Here is an 11,352-nt window from a genome sequence, read left to right on the forward strand (position 1 = left end):
GATCTGGAACCAACTCCCAAGAGAAGTGGTGCTGGCTCCTACCCTGGGGGTGTTTAAGAGGAGGTTAGATGAACATCTTGCTGGGGTCGTTTGACCCCAGTACGCTTTCCTGCCATGGCAGGGGGTCGGACTAGATGATCTACTCGGGTCCCTTCTGACCCTAGAAACTATGACACTGTGAAATTTCACTTACAATATTATCATCTCCCAGCATTGCATCTGCCATCTTGAAAAAACTTTTAATATTAAAACATGTATTATATATTAATAAAGCAAGAGGGGCCACTTTCATCTGAGGCTCCAGAGCCCACAAGCTCAGACCAGGAGCACTGAATCACCACAAGTACTGTAAAAATCTGGTAGTCTTTTTCAATTCACAACAGCTCGGTGTGACATTTCCTTTAACCATAATAAGGAAAGAACTGTCATCCATTATTAACTATATTTCCTATATGCATGAAACTGAGAGCTTTAGGTTTTGTGAAGGAAACAAAGTTTAGGTTTTGTAGTGTGGGGATGCTGTAAGGGTGCCCACAGACATGCAAGGAAGCTGCTCCGATGCACTGTAATTACAGCACATCAGAGCAGACCCAATTAAATCGAGTCTGCTGAAGCATGCTAATTAGCATGCTCCAGCTGGCCTCCATGTCTCCTGTATCAGCATCCCCATGCTTCAAAAATGGTGGCGGGGCGCTTTAAAAGTTTGAGCTTTATCTAAAGTGCCTCCACCACCATTTTCAAGCATGGGGACACTGATGCATAAGATGCTGCAGGTGCTTTAAATTAGAGCAGGCCTCAGAGCAGCTCCAATTAAAGTGTCCCCCCACACACACTCCCAGAGCACGTGTAAAACGCCTTAAGCGATGAATGCTCACTCTTTTATAGTGCAAAATAAGCTTTATCTTTAAGAGTAGGGCGATACTTACTTTAGCAAATGTTAGTTAAGATTGTTTTTCAGAGAACATTGTCCCTCCCACTCACATCTACTACATAAAAACCCTTTGAAAGCCCTAAATTAAAGGCCAACATTCCCCTTATTTTACATTTTAAAAACCTCATACAAATTTTACTGTGGATACAAGCATAGCCCATAATATACAACTTCTTATCTCAAGTGGCAATGCAGAGTTGAAAAAAAGAAAAAAGGAAAAAAAAGTCTACCAGCCAAGCTTCACACTCCTTTGTGTAGCTTTTCTTTGAGAACATTTTGCACATTTTACAGCTGTTCCCCTACATTATACAGTGAAGTGTAAGAGGAACTACAACAGAGGCCCAGGATTTGCAAATTGAAAAGCAGATCTTTGTCCTAGCGGCTAGTTAACAGCTCTTCATGCTTGGTTAGAAATTTTGCTAATTTAAACCAATTATCCAAGTAAATTTCACTATTCCTGGGGACAGAGTAATGGAGAAAATACATATTTTTTTCTTGTCTCCATTATGTGCATGCATGTATGCATGCAAAAAAAAAATCATTAGGTAAGCAAAAGTAGGCAGCACTTGCACTAGTTAAGTTGAAAGGTTCACTGTTTTGAATGTTTCCTTCTACAAGCAGTTAAATATAAATCTTTAATTGGAATTAAAAAAAAAAAAAAAAACAAAAAAACCCAAAGCACAACGACTCCAAGAGTTGCAAACCAAACAGCTTCAAGATGAATCTGCTCCCTAGCCAGGAGGCTCTTCCAGTAATTGTCCTGTTTATTGAGATCTTATTTAAAAATAATGCAACTAAAAAGCAGAATGCGCTGACAGCTGGCCGATGCAAATATGTGTTTTATTAGAATTCCTTTGTCCTTCATTCTCTCAGATGGGTACAACCACACATTGTGCTGAGTCTTAATACGACTGTAAGCTCTTCAAGGCAGGGACCATCTTTAATTCAGCGAGCAAGACACTTAACACAATGGGGTACCATCCTGCCTAGAGCTTTTAGACAATACTGTAATTCCAGTTTTTTCAGCATTTACTAGCCTGATTTTTATGGTTGAGGCTGCTTTAAAAGGGGTCTTAAGAGAAAAATTACTACTGCTCAAGAGTTGCAAAAAAAGTGTTGTGACTGTGTTCTTTGTGTATGGTATTGTAAGATTGAGACACTGCAGTCCCCTCTGGGAACCTCATGGAAACACAGATTCATCTCTCAGGAGACAACCCATTTGAGTAAATAAAAATCTACCATGGCTTATTAAGATATGAAACAGCTGATGCATAATCTCAACTCCACTTTCCCATCAATAAATCAGAAGTAAAACCTACATTACTTGGCAATAAAAAGATGTTCCCATTTTTGTTATAACAAGAGGAAAGGAGTCAGGACAAACCGTGGTGGAGGGTTCCTTTTCTCCCTCTAGCACGCTATTATATTTTATTCTTTGCCTTGTGCTAAATATTGTAGGGCTAGATAGTCTATATTGCAACAGCCTACTTTTATGAAGGTGTGTGAAGGGGTAAGATGTGTAGTTTTCTGTTAGCAAAGAAAACCCAGTAAGAAAAGGGGGGGAGGTATTCTGGGGAGAGAGGACGCACACAGCAGTTGCTGTGCATTTGTACATAACAGTTACTGAACAAAAACATGTAACAAGGGCTTTTTACTATGCAAAGCAGATCACAAGTACAAAAAACTAACAACCAGCGATTCCCAGTATTGTTCAAAGACCAGCTTAAGCCAGCAGGCTCCACAACAGCATGCTCCATTCCCCTCCACCTTATTTACAACAGAAAGGCTGCTTACTATACCAATTACCTCAGTAAACCACAGCTAGGGTTTCACAAGAACTTACCATTGATTTCAAAAGGGAACAAGCTGCCACTTTTGTTCAGCTTCTCAGATGAGTACTGAAATTAATCAGAGAGAGAAAAAAAAAAGATTCACACCATGTAGAGCTGTATGGCGTTGAAAAGACAAAAACACACCCCGGCATAAACCCGGCATTTCGTTATTTAGATACAGAAGTTTCCCTGTACATGCATGCAATAAACTGACAAGTGAGTGATAAATTTAGTTGAGCATCTAATGACAAAAATTCCATGTTCCGTTTAAAAGTGGTAAACTTTTGAAGCTGAGCAGCCATACAACCTCAAGTCTTTCAGATGCTTCACATAATTCATATTGCAGTAATTCAGAAGTGGAAAGGCAATTACTTAATTCAAAAGGACTTTATCTAAACCTTTAAAATAAACCCACAAGAAATTGAAATCTAAAGGGCAACTGCCTGCATTTTTCTTCCCCCACAGAATTACAAATGCTGCATAACTGAGTACCTTTACTATAGTCATTCCAGTTTTGTAGATAAACTTTTTTTTTTAAATATACATACAAAGGATTGAACATGGACATTATAGCATTCATAAAGGAAAAAAGCAAACATCTGTTAGCCTTTGAATCGTACATTTTGTTATGTTTTACTGATAAACAACTGATTTCCTCTTTTTTTTTCCTTCTTTAAAAAAGGGGATCCTCTAACAAAATGCAACAGCTAGAGAAGAATAGTTGCAGACTTTTGTATACCTCATAGCAAATGAAGTATTGATTTACAGGTGGGCAATCACATCAGTGTGGTTTTCCTAGCATGACTGCTATATTTTGGGGCTATAAACTCCATGTGAAAAAATACTAAAACCCTCACACACCTGCAAAGTCCTAATGCACAAAGAGAGCGCTTTGCATACAAAAGGTGCAATCTCTCAGATGCCATATATAACTTAGCAAGAAAAAAGTGACTCAACCCCCTGTAAGTACCAAGACCTGTCTTGTATAGTAGTACATCTTGATATCCAGTCTAAAGATAAATGAATTCTCTCATTAAACCCTGCTGATTGTTACAAGTTTTTTCCCCTGGGGATGGGAAGGAAGGATTACTTAAAAACCTCTTTCAAAAGCTTTTTTTGGACCTTGTTTTCTACATACAGCCAAAAAAGATAGTATTGTTCAGAGACTTCCTTTCCAAATACAAGTTTAGTTTTAAGTAAACATCCCTGGTCTATATGAAGCATTTTTGCTGTTCAGCAACATGAAGTGGTAACTGGTGGCTTTAAAACTTCGAGCCTTAAGCTCATATTTAAGATGCAGTAATGTAAAAAAAAAAAAAAAAAAAATTTGGAAGGGGGGAGGATTTGAAAAGGATGTAAGAGAAGACTGAAGAGGTTTTGGGTTTTTTCTGTATATGTGATAAGCAAGCCATAAGAAAATGTAGAATAAAAATATTTTATCTGCTGATGTTAAAGAACTAGTTTTTGAATACAAACATGAAACCTCTTTCTCTGGAGACAGCAAGAGTCCAAGCTTACAAAAAGAGTAAGAATCACAAATCTTCATGTACGTGGAGCCACCAAACAGCCCACCCGTTCAGCGTACAGAAGAAAGTAGCCATACCCTCAGGCAACAGAAACTACACAATCTATGCACTGAAATAGTGAACAGACGTTTTCCCACAGTCAGCCAGAGATTGGGAAGTCTTGTTTATCGCTCCAGAGATCAAGTCCACAACACTGGGGCAATCGCAAGATTCCTAGTTGCCCAGAGCTTCCTCTTTTTGAAAAGTCTGAATGTCACTCTACCAAAGCTCTCCTTTGGTCCTCAAGTCCACAGACTTCTCAGCTACTGGAAGTCATCCACTCCACCAAGTAGTCCTCTCATCAACATCTAGTTCTTTGCACTTAGCATCTTCCTAATGATCAAACAGCAGGGCTGGAGTCTACTTCATTTCCACAGTTCTTAAGCGTTCACCAACTTTGTGTATACGGATCAGTCCCTTCTTTCTATTCTAGTCCTAATCACTCTGGCCAAACACCTGGCATCTGCTCAGAAGAGCACCATTCTGCTAATCGATTGCAGTGCCTTTACCAGGAAGTAAATAGATATACAACATGTTAACATCCATGACCCTCAATGCGCTAAATGTTTTATTTATCCTCCTTGATCCCTTTAACTCTTTTGCCTCCTTCCTTTCCTGTCCTTTGCATTTAAATAAACATATTCCCTTCTGGCAGAAGGCTGGGTAGAGCAGCACCTTACAGACAAATTCAGCTTAATGAGCTGATGTCTGTGAAAGATTATGCATCTCTGAATTAGTCTGTGAAGTGCAACTCTACCCAGCCTTCTGCCTGACTTCAGGCAAACTCAGCTAACTCTCTCTCTATTCCTTCTGGTGCAACATGCTGGCCCTCCGCAAGTCCGGTCATAGCATCCAATGAAGTAACAGCATACAAAAGGCCTTGCTTCTGAACGAGTTAGTCTGTAAAAGGTGTTACCCTGCCCTGGGAAGTAAAGAGGAATACTTATAAAAGCAGCTATGGCCAGTACTTCTTCCAAGAGATTCAAGCAGCTGTCCTATGGGCAGGGACCTACTCAAATCTTGATTGCGCAGGTCTCAGAAATCCACATATTGGTGATGGTCTTCATACGTAGGGTAGCCTGGAAAAAAAAATGTGGAATGACCTCCCTGTCTCTGCCCAATTCCTACCTTAAATGGCTCTCATTTCTACTCTGTTAACTAGAAGTTGATTAAAACAAATACAAAGTTGTGAACCTATATTGGATCACTGCATTGTTGCTGGAAACTTTGTCCAGCCTCTGCTTATTTCGAGACAATTCAAGTGTGTTAAATGATTTCCCTATGAAACCAAAACGAGTCATTGTGCAATACACAAGAGTCATGAGATGAATTCAATTTGTAACACAAAATATTATTTGGATTGAATGCAGCTCTTGAAGCATCAAAAAAAATCATGGATTGTTAGGGGGGAAGTATTTCTTTTTTCTTTTGGGGTGAGAGGAGAAAGAGATGGGAGGAGGCGGCATTGTGGGTTATGTCTAGGCTTGGCAGGATTCGATTTTTATTGGTAAACATTGATAAAAACGTTGAATTCACCTCACACTCAGACAAAAAAAAAAGTATTTCCATGAATAAGACAAAATGCATAGAAACAGGACATGAGAAAAATTGATGGAGCATGTGATAACGGGGGAACAGTCCTGCAGAACCGTGCCGACTATAGTCTGGACTGCAACTCCCAGAAACCTAGGGGACTGGCAACAAAGGAAGAAGTACCAACAACTGAACAGAAGGTTTTAAAGCAGGTATGATATATTGATTTATGGATATTAACTCTTTATATTTTGACATACGATTTTATAAAGCTTTTAATACTACTGTCATTAATAAGTTGCCTGTCCCCTAATTTTGCACAATCCTAAAAACTTAAAATTGATATAAAAAACCAAGCACCAATATTACCTGTCGAAACAGTTAAAGATAAAAAGATTGAATTCTACCAAGCTTAGTTGTTACAGGGAGAAAGTCTTCATTCATTAGTTTCTTGTGCGCGTGAAGAGACCGTGCATGAGGAGCGCACGCAAGAGAGAACGTGCATGAGAAGACCAATGTTGGCTCAAGACATGGCAGGAAAAAGGAGGAACAGCATTCTGTGGAGCATAGATTAGTCTTGATTTCAAAACCTAGAAACCGGAAGAAAACCTACCATGGCAGCAGGTTGCAAAAGAAGACCCATTCATTTGGGAATATTTTCTAGAAATTCTGCATTCAAAAGCTGAGAAAAACTGACTGGGAGTTTAAAAAGAGAAAGAAAGAGGTAGGTAAAAATTTTCTAAAAGTCCTAGCTTAAAAAAAAACACCCACAAAAACCCCCCAAAGAATTCACCAGGGAGGAACTTCCTTCCGGTGACTGACATAGTTGGTTTAATTCACTGAACACAGTTGATACTTCTAATATTAAGACTAATGTTAACTGTAATAATAAATTAGTTGGCTGTAAAATGTGCAGGGGGTTCTATAACCAAAAACATTAAAGCTTTGTTAAATAAAATGTGAAGTGCTGGTTGTGTATGTTTAATTAAATTCAAGTTGCCATGTTATTGCAGCTGGATACAAATACAAGCAAAAAAGTTAATCTCTAGATTAAGAAACAGTTTCACCATTATGGCATACTAAAAAAGGTAGGTTTCTTAACAATCCAAATATGTATTTTAAATAAACATCTACATAGTTTAGCATATCCCATTTGTGTAACTAAGAAACGAACCAAATCCACTGTAATATGTATATTTAGTTGTAAGTTGATATATAACAATTTTAATATGTTAAACACAAACAAAAGTATATTTTAAAGGAAAAACAAATATGCAATAAGAAGGTTGATAATCAATTATTTAAATGGAGATTTTGGCTTGTTGATTTAAAAAAAAAAAAAAAGAGAGATTTAAAAATAGAACTTGATTTAAATCATCCACCCTGAAGACAAGCTCCAATGTCACAACACCCAAAAAATTAAGGCTGCCTATGAAACTGCTGCCTTTCATTACATGGCACTGACATGGTTTGAACCTAGGCTGTGGAATAAAGACAAATGCAGGATCACAAGAAAGACGGGAAACAAAGCAACAAAATGAAGGAAGATGAAGTCTCATGAAAGAGGCAGCTGAGTGTTACTCTGAAGAAGGATGTTGCCCCTGCAACTGTCCTGTGTAACGCAAGGTACTAGATAAACTTCAAAACACTTTCCAGTTAATCACAACCCCCACGCTCCTATCTTCTAAGATTCTTAGAAAGTAGACATTTTGTCATAATCCCCTTATATCACAAAGGGGTTATTGAAGCACTGTTTGTGTCGCACTGGGATAATGCAATGATGATTGCCACAGAAGAGCCCATGAGGAATTAAATTCCATCTTCAGAGCAGTGTTTGAATGACATATTCAAGTAAGAAATGGGCCCAAGATTGAACAATGATGATAAAACCAAATGTCAAAACAGCTGCTGATTAGATGATCAGTCCTCCCTGTCCTATGCACTGAATGTAACCAGTCTATTTGAACACAAAATTGAGATTCAAGAGCACCAGCTTCCAGTCTATCTGTAGCCATAAGCCAAAAAAACCTATTCTTTTCTTTTTTTTTTTTTTGGTGTCTGCACAACAAATCTAGTGTTCACTAACAAAAAACAAAACCACAAAAAAAAACCAAACAAACCCCCACCAACTTTGCCCAAAGGAAGTGAATGTTGTCAAAACTAGATGTACGTTTCTTAAGCTACCTTCTAGAACTGCTAAACAATGTTTTTAAAAAAGATGACCACCAAGACTCAGGGTGTGCAGAGAAAGTTTGTAGGCCTTTTAGCACACTTAAAACAACAAAAATGACTAATCAATACACACGTCTCGTTTTATAGTGCTAATTCCAAATATGCACTTCCCATACAAAAGTCTAAAAATACTATGCTTGAGTACCTGTGCCAGACATGCTATGTTTCACTCAGGAACCACTTGCCCCTTCTCCAAAAAATAAATTTTAAAACTTGTTCCTTCTGGCTGCTCTATATTCTTGATCTTGATGTGTGTGTCTGTTTCTGTAAAGGCTGCATATTGCTATCCTTTACTTCAACACAGTGAAACAGTATTTGAGGATAGCCTTACCAGATTAATACTGTATGTTTTACACGTCAGGTCATCCAAGCTCTGGTTCTGCAGCTTTTCTGTTATTAGTGTTACCATGGTAGTTGTCCCTTTTCCACTGCTTACACTGACAAGCATTGGAGGCTCTTCCGTGTCCCGCCTCAACACTCTTGAGCCATTTCTGGTTCTAAGTCTCAAGACTTATACTTCCATCTTACTGCCAAAATGCATTTCCAAAGGCCTTCAGTGTACCATGTCTGCTTTTCTGTAAAACTAGGGAGAAAGGGGAACAGAACAGAGAGAATTAAGTTTAGTTCTAGTTGTATTAAAAATGCATTATGCAGAAATAGCTGGGCTCATACCCAAGGACCTCTTGCATACAGTCAGAGGTATAAAGCATCGTTCTTAAAAAAAGTCTAGTTTGTATTTTTACCTTGCATCAAGCACTGCACAGTTTTTAAAAATATGGTTCTTACTATAACTATATTGATCACTGATGATTAGATTCACTATCCAAAAAGGGTAAATAATGTTTCAGTAATTTTATCACAATTAACTTCTCTCTCTTCTTACAACATTAATGAGTCTGTAACAGCAGCCTTTCTACCGGGGTGGGCAAAATGCAGCCCAGGGGCGGGATGCAGCCCACCAGGCCATTCCATCCAGCCCGCAGGGCCTCTAAATATTTAATTTTCTAAATTTTTTTATCTGCCCCTGGCTGCCTGTCATGCGGCCCTCGATGGCTTGCCAAAACTCAAAATAAATTGCCCGCCCGTGCTTTATACTCGATTCAAAAAAGAGACAGCAGGAAAAAAGGACCAGGCATTCCCCTAATATGAAAAAAGACATAGTAAGTGAAATAATAAGGGAAAGAATTAACGTAGAATTATGTTTTTCAGCATGAAAGATCAAAACAGCATGAAGTTTTCATGGTGGATCAAATAATTCTGATACAATGTGCACCTCTGGTGGGCCTAGTTAAAAGGTTTTGTTTTTGTTTTGGTTTGTTTTTTTTGAAGGCCAAGAACATGGGGCAGTCTGTAAGCATGTCAATCATCAGCTGCCCTCTAGCTAGATAGGTTTCAGGAAACATACCTTACAATTCATCATTGCCTTTAACCCCACCTCTCATTTCCTGTACTTTCAAGATCCTCCTCCCTCCCAAACCGCAGTTATTTTTCTAGCTCAGGGTTGTCCAACTTTGCCACTGTGCAAGGCCCATCCATGGGCCTCCAGTTGGACAGCCCTGGTCCATCTCCTTCCAAATACTACATTGGGGCTTGAAGCAGTCTCTCCTCTTTCAAACCCAATTTTACTTCAATGTCACCAATAATCCCTCAACGTTCTGCTGTCAAAGGAGCGCTCTTCCATGCCCAGCTAACAAGTCAGATTTATACACTTTATACTCAATGAAGCACCACGGAGAACTACTGCACTCGCTTTTACCCAATGCTGAAAATGTAGAATTACACGCTTACAAGCATATTTATAGGGATCCTAGTCACGTGCGAAGTAACTACAGGCAGTATTTTCCACCTGGAAAGCTTTGCAATGCAGAGACAGTTTAACTGGGAGAGCTAGGGAGATGAGCGAAGTTTTGCTTTCATTTAAAGCATGCACTCAAAATTCAAACACAGTAGGAAAAAAAAGAGGGTTTATGCCAAGGGATGTTTGACAATAAGTAATCTCTTTGAATATTTCCTATTACTAACAAGCATTAGATTTGAAACATTCCAATGTATTTTTCACACTACTAATCAGCTTCTTAAATAACTGTTAATAGACAGAGGTTATTCGGGTATGTGACCCAAGTTAAACCTGCCTAAAACTCGTAAGGTATTACCATTAATGCAATTAATATCAGATTATCTCTAAACCTGTCACCTAGAAGAACATCCTGCAAATATGATCTCGTATGATAGCCTGTATTACTTTTACTGCCTCTCCAAAGAAATCTGTTCTCAAAAAATTGACGGAAGGCAAAACACTGCTTTTCCTTTCAGTACCTCAACCCAGTCCCAATTTTAACTGGGGATAAAGTAGGTAGATTTATAAAGAAGATACACACTCGCATTCTTCCCAAAAGCCCTGCTGCTCCATTTATACAGGAGTGCAAAACCAAAACACCATCCCATCTTCCTTCACAGGACTCAAAGTGTTTGCCAGTGTCTCGTCTGAAATTTAACCTCCACATCAAAAGATGAAATATCCTTATTGCCTCAGTTACTGCCAAACAGGATGCATGGTGTGAATGAATAAAGTGCAGACCATTATATACAACATGAAATAAAACCCTTTAATGTTGCGAGTCTCCTTTCTCTGTTGGTGGGCATACACATATTCAAATTTTGCTGTTCAGAGTTCATCAGGGTTATCAGATTGGCATACTTGAGCGTTTGAATCTAAATCCAAAACGACTATGGCATTTTAGCCTTTTCACTAGTTAGGTTTTCTTCACTAACCACCCACCAATTTAAACTGACGAGAACTGTCAAGACATTCGATTTTAACATCATTATGTCAGGACTTACAGATAAATTTTAAAACATTAAATATTAATCTTGGTCTAGATGGGTAAAAATCACCAGCTCCTGCCAAACTTTGTAGCAAGTGTTATCCTCCTTTTTCTATAGGGTGGTCTTGCAAAAACTTGCACATGCTCATGCCAAGGAACAAGAGGTAAGCAAATCAACCGTGAAAAAAGAGAGGAAAATGAATGATGGTACACACATGCTGAGACTTTTCATAAGGGTTACAGAATGAACAAGTCAGAATATGACTATGCATCAACCTTAAGTTTTGCATTTAAAAACTTCTCTGCGACACGTTCTCAGAATTTAAGCCTCAGTTTTGTTGATGTATTCAATATAATATGCAAAAAAAGCAAGTAGAGTTTAGAGCTAATGAATACTGGTTTTTACTCCATTAGACATTTCAAGCCAGCACTTG

The 11,352-nt window shown here is 38.5% G+C and overlaps 1 protein-coding gene across 3 annotated transcripts in view; it reads right to left on the minus strand.

The window, feature by feature from the left end:
* Positions 1–11,352, minus strand: part of FAM53A (family with sequence similarity 53 member A) — a 91,431-nt gene that overhangs the window by 58,225 nt on the left and 21,854 nt on the right. For all 3 annotated transcript variants that reach the window (XM_019553264.1, XM_019553262.1, XM_019553263.1), the window contains exons 2-3: positions 8,425–8,676; positions 2,775–2,829 (exon numbers count right to left, since the gene is read on the minus strand). In XM_019553264.1, coding sequence (XP_019408809.1) covers positions 2,775–2,829; positions 8,425–8,541 — 172 coding nt within the window. In that variant the 5' untranslated portion in view covers positions 8,542–8,676. The remainder of the gene's footprint in view (positions 1–2,774; positions 2,830–8,424; positions 8,677–11,352) is intronic.

This window comes from Crocodylus porosus, unplaced genomic scaffold (genome assembly GCF_001723895.1).
Source record: "Crocodylus porosus isolate Cpor-Errol unplaced genomic scaffold, CroPor_comp1, whole genome shotgun sequence".
Lineage (NCBI taxonomy): Eukaryota > Metazoa > Chordata > Crocodylia > Crocodylidae > Crocodylus > Crocodylus porosus.